This window comes from Acanthisitta chloris, unplaced genomic scaffold (genome assembly GCF_000695815.1).
Source record: "Acanthisitta chloris isolate BGI_N310 unplaced genomic scaffold, ASM69581v1 scaffold24679, whole genome shotgun sequence".
NCBI classification, from domain to species: Eukaryota; Metazoa; Chordata; class Aves; order Passeriformes; family Acanthisittidae; genus Acanthisitta; species Acanthisitta chloris.
This window is the reverse complement of record NW_008690690.1, coordinates 33,585-44,189: the sequence shown is the minus strand read 5'-3', so window position 1 is coordinate 44,189 and position 10,605 is coordinate 33,585. Positions and strand designations below refer to the sequence as shown.

Sequence of the window (10,605 nt, the reverse complement as noted above, 5' to 3'; positions counted from 1 at the left end):
TATAAATAAAAATACATTGTATTATATCTAGAATAATAAATATATTCTCATAACACCAGCATTTTAAAAGGAAAATGGCAAATCCCATGTGTTTCTTTGCAAGTTTGAGAGGGAAGTCTCCATGTGCTTAATCCAAAGTATAAGAAAGCAGGTCTCAAAAAGACAGAGATAAGATGACAGAGAAAATGAACACAAATTTAAGCTCTAGAGAGGATACAGCAAATCAGAGGTTTTTCTGAAAACAAGCAAACAAACAAGGACATGTTTTGGGATACTTTTCATTACTTGATCAATGCCCAAATGTGAGTTCTTTTCATAACATTTGAACAGTCTGTTCAACTTCTTAAAAGTAGAACTGATCCACTTCCCTTTAAAAAAACTCTAATTAATTTGGTTTTGATACAGCTGCAAAAGAAATCTGTTGTATTTTGAACACTGTTTTCGGATAGAGTCCAAATGAGGAATTAAGCACTCCTCTTGTTCTGAAAAGCTTGTTTGTATATTAGATGCACTTTTTGCACTGGATTTGCAAAATCTATAGGAAGATATTACACAACAGAGACAAATGACATCATTACAAATTGTGAAATAAAACATAGCAGAAAAGGGTTTCTAGACACATCCCTCATGTGGCCATGCCTTGAATTAAGGGCATTTAAACATCTAACTTCATAACTTCTGTAACAGTTTAATGTAAAACTGGTTTTGATATTTTTATAGATTTATTTCTGAATTTATGATCTGTGTTCTGAAGAGATTATGCAAGACTGCAAAATTCAGGCCTGAGCTTTGTTTCTAGTGCATGCACATGTCTGAGTTTTGTCTGATGTCCATCTCAGGAGGAACAGACATGCTATTTTCATTGCTATGCTCAAATGTCTATGCTTCATTGTAAGTTTTCCTACACTGGTTCATGTGTAGGAACTCATGCTGTTAAAAATTAAATACTAATGTGGTTTGCTGCCAGTAGGTGCTGCCAAATATACTCACCAGTGCTCCTGAGCAGCTCCAGCTTTGTCTCCTTAGCTTTTACTGTCACCTCTGATGGAATATTAGCAAGAGGCCACAAAACCTGCTGAATTATTGTCTTAAAAGCTATATTATTCTACCTGGTACTTTGTTTTGTGAGTAATGGGAGCCAGTCTGGAGTGAAAGGACAAGCTGATTTATAAATTCACTATAAGACAGAGCTTATATTGATCTTCTTTTATAGCAATAATTGCTTCTCAGGGTATACATTTTGTTTCCTGCAATGGATGTACGAAGCATCTATCAGGATGACAAAACACCTCGTGTTTTATTATAACAGTGTGATACAGAAAGATGTAGGGATTGGGGCCAACAAGATGCTCCTGGTAGAATTTCAATGAGTATATCCATGCAGGAGAGTGGGAGAGACTAAAGGACATGCTCTTAGGTAGTGCTAGACAGGAAAAAAGTCATTATTTCAGGAAAAAATTCATCATTTCACCTTGCTTCTCTGACTAAGGAGCTACATGCTTAGCATTTTGCCTATTTTTGGTGCAAGGTTGGTTGTTTTTTCCTACTGTTTATAAGCCAAATCCTGAAGGTCAGTGGGAGTTTTGCCTTTTGCTTCACTAGGATAAGGACTTAACACTTCACGAGTAATTTAGAAGCTCTCTTGTCTTTCTAAAGTTATGCCACTGCCTTTCTCTTTTCCAGGACTGAGTTTTTAAGATGTAATCATCCCAAACATGTTGCTTTTCTCTTTTTCAGATCGACCACATGGTCCGAGGCCACATCTCCTTCCCAGAATTACAGTCCAAAGCTGCAGCCAGGTCGCTGTTCTTATTCCTGTATCACATACCTGCTCACAAACTGATGACACAGTGTATTCCCAGCAGTGTAAAATTGCAGTGCTGTATCCTTATTCTGAAACAGGGAATTAACAGCCTGATAGTGAGTTGGAAGTGTTTACAAAGCTTTGCCAGGTGACTGCTCAAAGATGAAAGCTTTAAATTCCCCTCAGATACCTTTGGCATATCAAAGTGCTGACATTACCTTTCTGCTTTACAGCTTTTATATCCGGCCCAGGGTATTTGTTGTTACCACAGCATCAGCTCTGTTCAGCAGACCTCTGTGCTTTGGGCTAACAATGTGTCTTAATTTGTAGGTGACACCATTAAGCTCCAAGGAGGAGATATAGCTTAATTGGGAATATATTACTCAGTGGTTTTGAAACAGGAAGATAGAGCCACCATATGAAAAGCTCCTGCATGGCAGCACAAATAGAACAGAGAAACCCAGGATGAGTTTTCAGACAAAACTCAAGATGTAGGAGTGACTTGGAGGTAATTTCAAGATTCCCTGAGCAGGAAGCTGTGTGTGATGTGGAATTTTAGTTTGCTCTGCTTTAGAAGTGGATGAAGACAGTCCAGACACTTCTGTCAGGTCTGGACTTTCTCAAGCTGTCTTGGCTTGGATTCCTTTTAAGATGGTTCACATCATTCCCAGAGAGTTCTTAGCTGAACAGTTGGGTGCATTGGATGAAAATTTGATTCTTTTTTAATGTCTTCTTCCTCCTTGGATGAAAGAAAAAAACCCAGCAAACTTGGATTTTTCTCCTGAGTTTATTCTTTTGGTCTAAAAGACAAAGGGTCAGTCCTGATAGATGTATTAAGCACGTGCAGTTAGACAGTTATTTTCCGTCCTCCCTGAGGGGGGATAATGCTACCTGGTTCCTGTGGATAACCCTTCCATGCTTTGTAGGGCCCACTGCCTTACTTGTTTGTTGAGAACTTGACCAGGATTCCCAGAAATGTATTGGACTTCATTCAATGTGAAACAGATTCATGCTTCCTAGAATTCTCTTTGTTGTTCTCTGAAAAAGGAAATCAGGAAATAAATGCATCTGTGTATGTTTGGAATAAAGATTGGTCTGGGGCTCTCTCAAACTTTTGGCTTCCAGGCCATTTTTCCAGTGCCCCCATATGAAGCACAAGCATAGGACAAACAGTTTAGTCTATAATGCCAGGAGAAACCATGTTTTTTCTTGAAAAATGCCTCTAGAGTAGCTTACTTGTCTGCACTGGATCTGATACTGAACTGACTGACCACAACTAATGACATAGTGCAAAAACTTGGATTGTGATGTGAACAGGACACTAAATAGAGAATCTTGGGAATAGAACTCCATGTTATCCCAGGGTATGGTGTCATAACTTTGAATTTGAGTCTCCTGCAGTTAGTAAAACTTAGGAGAATAGCATTGATAATAAGAGCTACAATATTTTATAAAAAGAGTGATATTTTGTTAAGTTAATTTGCTCAATGGTATTTTTGTAATGCTTTCCAGATACTACTTTCCTAATGAAATGTTTGGATAAGCTATAAATTTAGTAAACAATTCACTTACTAATTCCCCCATCCTCTTTCTCCCTGTCCTTCTCAAATATGTGTTAAAGAATCAAATTTGAACAAACAAAATTCAGGAACTTTGAAATTTAAACTCATTTTTTTCTCCTTATTTTTTTAATTTCTTTCTACACATGGAGCACAAGCCTGATCATAGGGACTAGTAGAAGCAGCTATTGGCCCAAACTTTGGGCTATGTATTTACTCACATTAAGTTATATACTTAATAATCATAGAATTATGGAATGGTTTGGGCTGGAAGGAACCTTAAAGTTCATCTCATCCCACCCCCTGCTGTGAGCAGGGACACCTTACGCTAGCCCAGGTTGCTCCAAGCCCCATCCAGCCCGGCCTGGAACACTTCCAAGGATGGGGCAACAAAAGCTTCTCTGGGCAACCTGTGCCAGTGCCTCAGTACCCTCACAGGGAACAATTCCTTCCTAATATCTAATGTAAACCTACTCTCTGTCAGTGTGAAGCCATTCCCCCTTGCCCTATCACTCCAGGCCTTTGTAAATACTCTCTCTCCATCTTTCTCGTCGGCTCCCTTCAAACATAGTGTCAGTTCCATACTTACGTGTGCAATTCCATATTACCTTTATTTCCCATGCTAGGTGCAGTGCTGTGAAGAGTTGAGCTGTTTTTGTAGTGACAAAAAGCACATGCATGTGTGGATCATGAAGAATGAACATCTAAGGTCACAAATCCATGCCTCCTGCTTGCTGCTGCCCATCACTTACTTCTGCCTCCCTGAACCTGTCCTTCCTTTCTCCCAGGCTCCTCATGCCGCTAATCAGTAGGTTGGGCAGTGGCAAGCTGCCCACTGAGCAGCTGATCTGGGAAGCTTCTCTGTGCAAACTTCTGTTCCTTTGCCCACACCAGAGCAGCAGTTTGCCATCTGCATTTATCACTGGTGCAGTAATTTGTGGGAGCTTGTTAGGGCATGAGAGGCTCAGCCAGCCTTGCCAGAAGCCATCTCCTGCTGACCACTTCTGCTGAACACCGATCTTGTGCAACTCTCCCAGTACTATTCCTATGTTCTTTTTTTCCCTTCTTTTACTGGAAGTGAAGGGGGTTGAATTACATGAGGATTTTCTGGACAGCTGTAAATTTAGCATTTGGTCTAACTTAGTGGCATACTCTGCCAGCAACAGAACTTGGGCTTTTTCAGGCAATTCAGTGAGTCGCAGAAATTGCTGTGATGTATCACTTTGCTCTTCAACCTACATATTGTGTAGGCCTGACATTTAGCCATAACTGATATGTTAAATCCTGTATATGTAGTCTAGAGTAGGAAATTAGAAAAATGAAATAATATGATCATAGAATGTTAAGGGGTTGGAATGGACCTTAATGAGCAGGGACACCTCCCACTAGACCAGGTTGCTCAAAGCTTTATCCAACCTGGCTGTGAACAATGCCATTTATGTCATTTATGCTTTAAAGTTTAAATAATTCTGTTTGCTAAAATAATAATTTCTAATCTTCTGGAGGAGAAAAGTGTCTAACTGGCAGCAAAGTTTATGTGCCCTTTGGCACATTGTGAAGTGCTATGTTTTAGGACAGAATTCTCTTGATGTCATTTCCCCATTTAAAGAGTTCTCTCCTGAAAAAAAAGCACTGAAGTTACATCACAAGGCCATCAGCAATTCTGGGATCTTTCAAGCAAAGTATAATAATCACATTTGTCAGTTCTCTGTACCTCTAAATGCTTTAGAGCCCCCTTTTTTTTCCAATTTAGAATCTAAAATTTTTAGATCTTTTTCCTGAAAGATACCTGCTGGAATCTTCCAGGATTCCTGAGCAGATTGGATACTCTTGAAGTTATACCCCAAGTATAAACATAACTCTGGGTAAACTCATATTTGTTTCTTATGCTTCACGTTCAACACAGTTCCTGTGTCATAGCAAGAAATAGGTTGGAATAGGTTGCCCAGAGAGCTAATGGAGTCACCATACCTAGAAGTGTTTAAGAAGCATCTGGCTCTGGCACTGGAGGATAGGATTTAGGGTTTAGGGGTTACAGCAGTGATAGGTTAATGGTTGGACTTGATGATCTTAGAGTTCTCTGACCTTGATGATCCTATGATTCTAAGAGCTTGTGCTCAGCTCTGCAAGTCAGATGCAGCTGCCACTGATACCTTCTCATAGAACTGAATAGGAAAAGCTCCTTCAGGTGATGGTCTAATCCTGTGTGTAACACAAAGATGGTAGAAACAGGAACTGGCAAGTGTTTGAAGGGTTTTGCCAGTCACACAGTCCAAATGTAGTACCTTGATACTAGAACGTATCGAGTGTATAGATACATTTTATTTCTTTATGTATTAAAATTCCAATGTTATGTGGGTCTTAAGCATATTTGGCTGAACTTCAGCCTCTTTTTATTCAGTCCTTGTGTTCTAACAGAGCTGCACAAATGGCTAATCCTTGTGGCTAATCCTGCATCAAGCAGGATGGATATAGAGGCTGGGACGTCTTGTGGGTCTGTGGTTGAGTGAAGCTTTCCTTTCTTTTCCTTTGCAACAGCCAAGTCATGATTTAGGCTGGGAATAAAATGACTTTGTCCTTAGCATGTACTGCTCATAGTGCAATCATTAGAGATGGAGAAAACAAGGCCACTTTTACAACAAGGGGGGAAAAATGATTGTGCCCTCAAAAATATGATAATTCAGGCCCAGGAAGACACATAAAGTGCATTTTAAGGGACATGAATAATGATGTACATTAGTTATTTTAATGTCTTCCAAGTGTACTTCATTTTGAATGATATCCTCTGATAGTGTACACATGGTAAGGTGTAATTGAAAAAACATGTAGCTGAATGGTTGAATGCAAAGTATAAATATACAGCTGCTAGCAGGTCAGAAGTCAAACTAGTAAAGCATATGCCAAATTCCCTTAGGGATCTCATTAGTGTGTGATTGAATATACATGTAGAGGCTAAATGAATATCACTGTTTGGGTCTGCAGTGGATGAGACAATGACTAATCAATTGTAATTAGGGTTAGATGCTATTATTGACCCACATGTCTAGAATTAAATGCCCCACTCAGAGATTTCTGAGGATCTGAAAAATATATACGGATCTGTTTGTGGTAGGATGAGTGTTTGAAAAGATATTCCCAGCGTAATTGCAACATTTTTTACATGGAATGTCACTAGAGTCATTGCAAGCCAAAGCACAAATAATTCACTATTAGTCCTAGGATTACTTTTGGTCCAGGAAAAAGGTCTGTTGGATATTGCGGAGTTGGGTGTAGCATCTGAGCTTAGATACAATCATATTTAGGCCCATGTTGGGCTCCTCCCTAAAATAGCAGCCACTCACTTTCTGTCCTCCACCCTTAGTGCTGCATTTTAATCATAACACACACTGAAATAATTATGGTTTAAAAAAGGAAAACTGTTCATCCAGGGCTATTGATTAATCAGAGAAATTTTTAAACATTTGCAAAGGAATTTGATTTTCATTTCTGTCTGGAATCCTCCTTATTCCTCCCTCTCAGCTTGCTTTGCTCCAGCTTTCCCTTGCACAGTGTCAACACCTTTCTGTGGGAGACAAGCATCAACACCCCCCAAATTTCAAACAGCTCTGCCTCCTCTGGGGACCTGGAGGAGTCAATGCACACACTCTAGATCATAGTATACCATTATCTCCCCTCTTGTCATGGAATTAAGGAGTTGAGATGGCCTGTGCACATAGACATCCTCAATGTCATGGGCTCGACAAGCAGTTGCTGCTGCCTCTCTACCCCTTTGGTTTAGATATGGGATTTTGTCATTCTTTGATGAGTCTTCTGCATTTGATGGTAGTACAAATGTTTTATACTTGATGAATAACCTCCCCCCACTCTTTTTCCAACTTGTTTTTCTTCTAGTGCTCAAAGTATATATACATACTTGAACAGTCACCTGGATCTGATTAAGAAATCTTTGCCTGTGGGTTTCCTCACTGTTGATTTACATGTTTGGCCAGATTTCCATGGTAACAGATCTCCCTTAACAGATCTGACACTAAAGGGCATGGTAAGAAACAGCCTGTCTTTGCAAAAAGGTCAATACAGGGTGAAAAAAATTAAAGGCAGTTTGGAAGGAGCTTTTCTTCAATTTTGAGTGTACTCCTCCTTAGCTATTTACACTATCCCATAGGATTTGGGTTTCTTGCTGCATCTTGAAGTGTGCTAATGTTTCAGTAGAAAACAGAGATCACTGTAGTTGGGATATCACTACAGCCACATTTATTTTCTAAAAATATGAAGAGTGTTGTGTGTGTCCTGGTATCTTTCCTAGGAATCACATGTCACAGCACCTGATGTTGTTAACTCACTTGCCTACCAGATTCTGCATATTTGTAGCCATGAATGTCAACACAAGTTTGGCTAAACCTATCTGGGAAAGAAATGAAATATTCTGATTATAAGATTGTTTAATTTAAACAGATTTTCAGCCCATCTTTAAATCTGTGGATGTTTCTCTTCACTGAACTTTTATGGTGATAGATCAGCTAGGACACAAGCCAGGAACTATACCAAAAAGAGATCATAAGGGCATCATTTGATGATATCAAAATACCTGGTGATTAATACAAAAATGTCCTTCAAAATGGCATATTGTCCTTCAAGTGAGCATCTCAAGTTACTCACCAGCACCAAAATCTGCTGTATTTGAGGCTGAGATAGCTAAGGGTTGACCTAAGCACTGCAGCATATTTTCAACCACAAATGATGGAAATGTAAAAAAAAAAAGACCTGTATGTTTTTGGGTCCTAATAATACCTGTGTTATTTCATAAAAGAATTATATGCTGCAGAGTCAGAATTTCTTTGGTTTGATGGCTGTATGCAAATACTGGTAATAGCAAACCATTTTTTGTGTCACAATTGTGGCTGCATTCAGGTCTGGCCTGTGCTGGTATTAATCCAGAGTAAGTACAGTGCAGTATTGATTCATGTCAGAGCAAAGGAGGTTAAGATATAATATTTAATTTTTAATTGTGTTTCAGTGTTAGGATGCTTGGGTGGAAGGGGGGAAATGCTTTTAAAAAGTTATTTTTATGTAATAGCATTTTCATATTACTACATTAAATACATTCATGAGCAATATCTGAGTCATAACATAAAACTGTCAGACTTAATCTATCTCTAATCCCATACAATATGCTGTTTGTTCTTTATTTCTTTGCAAGGGCAAGAATAATTTATGTGGTTCTTCCCCAGATCAGGAATAACATGTTTAACATAACATTATGTGTACAGCTCACAGAAGTAAGGCTTGGAATTAGCACTTAAAACGTGTTACAACAAGAAGCCATAGAAAATAATAGAGTTTCATTTTGGCTGGATTTGTACATTTTCTTTTTGATCTCTGCACAGGTTGTTGGACTAACATTGTCTCGGAGTCTGGATGAACTTGCCCTTATCTACTTGGCCACAATTCAAGCCATTGCTGTAAGCCATTTTCAGTGCCTAAGAGGAGAAATGAATTGTCTCGTGCTCTGTGGCAGAATGATCACTCCCTTCTGCTAACCAGATTGCTAATAATACATGAATTCACTTAATGGACTTAAAGAAGCAAGATACTCTTTACCCATGTTGGTGACTACTCACAACTGTAGGATAATCCACAGACTGTGGGGGGATGTTCCCCTAAAAAGTCTTCTTATGGCAATTCTGTAAATGGAAATTTTGCCTCAGATGGGAGGAAGGAGGGTGGTAGCACATGGAGCAGTGGGCTCCATGGAGCACATGAGGGCATGGAGCACATGAGCATCATGGGCTGTCTAGAGGGAAGCTGAGAGTGGGGGGAAAAAGAGTTTTGGCAATTGTACAAAGGACCCTGTGCTCCCCTAAAAAGCTTCAGCTTGAGATTGTTCCTAAATCCATGGGTTTCCCCTGTTTGCCTGGGGGATGAGTCAGAAATCTGAAGCGCAGTGAGTCGGAGGGAGTCTGTGGTTCAGCTCACAACAGACCCAGCAGAGCAGACCTTGCTCCCTCACATCCCTGCTCCAAGGTGAGCAGCTGGCTCTGGCGGCAGTCCCAGCCCGTGGCAGTGGCTGGACAAGCAGCCAGAGAGGCTGTGGAATGGCCTCAGTGTCTGATGACATGCAGAAATGAGGAATTTTGGAATACTTTTGCTTCTGCCCTAGCTTTCTCTGGACCCCAGGATTTCCAGTTCACAAGAAGTTCTGTTGTAAAGCAAAAACCTGTGTCACACAAGTTGTTTGGAAAGCCTGGTGCAGGATGTTTCCGTGGGATGTGCTGTCCCTAGCCGTTTGGTCATCAAAATCCACATTCCTTTGACATCCTTTCTGTGATTTTTGTATTATTTTCTTTTTAAGTTTGTTTAACTTGAGGTGTCTTTGCAAAAATTTAACAGTTTGATGAATTGGGGAGTTTTCCCTGACAAAACGCTGTTCAGTTGGAAAACTTCCAAGCTCCTCTAGTAGTTAAACAACAACTTTGCTAGGCTGGGTCAGCCATCTGGGATGGAGAGGGTGGGTGGCTGCTGTAAATTTACTGGGAATTGTACATCTTAGGAGTTAACCCTCCCTCTTCAGAACTTAACCCCAGCCTGGAATTCATTGTGGTGAGTTCTGAGCCTTTTTAAGATGAATGTATCTTGGTTGTACCTGATGCAGCAGTATAATCCCACCATTGAAAGAAGAATGTCTAGGAGAGGTTAAACAATGCCAGGGACTGATATTGCCCCTGAAAGGAACTTCCCAGTCTGGAACAGGTGCCCTGTGATTATCTCGCGCTAACGAGGTGGAAACCTTCTCTGCTGGAAATCTTGGGAAAGTCACCTATTATCTCATTGTAGGATACAACTCAGATTTTATTGTAAAACACAAATACTGTGTTCAGCACTAAACTCAGCAGCTGCATATCTTTTTGATAGCTGATTGGGCTGGTCATGAGATTTAATATAAAACGGCTGTGCCATAGTGTTCTTTTCATTGTGAGTTAATGGAAATTCATTTTTCCTCAAGCATTATTGAAACAGTAGCTAAAAGTACACAGAGAACATCGGTTTTCACTTGATATATTTACTAATTGCCAATGTGACACCTAGGAAATTTAATTTTCCTCCTGTGCTCCATCACTCCCAATTTTAGCTTCACTTTTATTGAAGGAAACAGTTGTAGTAATCCTGTGCCATTAGCTGTCTTCAATGGGTGCAAGATAAACTTTAAACCCAAGTAAAAACCTTGTACAAAGTGTAGTCCTGCCC

General features: G+C 39.8%; 1 protein-coding gene across 1 annotated transcript in view; it reads left to right on the top strand.

Annotated features, from left to right (window-relative positions):
- Nucleotides 1–1,737: 1,737 nt before the first annotated feature.
- LOC103809084 (FGGY carbohydrate kinase domain-containing protein-like) overlaps nucleotides 1,738–10,605 on the top strand; it is a gene marked incomplete at both ends in the record, with an annotated part of 40,984 nt that continues 32,116 nt past the window's right edge. Inside the window, 3 exons of the mRNA XM_009081898.1 lie at nucleotides 1,738–1,799; nucleotides 7,255–7,402; nucleotides 8,748–8,822. Of these exons, the coding sequence (XP_009080146.1) occupies nucleotides 1,738–1,799; nucleotides 7,255–7,402; nucleotides 8,748–8,822 (285 nt within the window). The remainder of the gene's footprint in view (nucleotides 1,800–7,254; nucleotides 7,403–8,747; nucleotides 8,823–10,605) is intronic.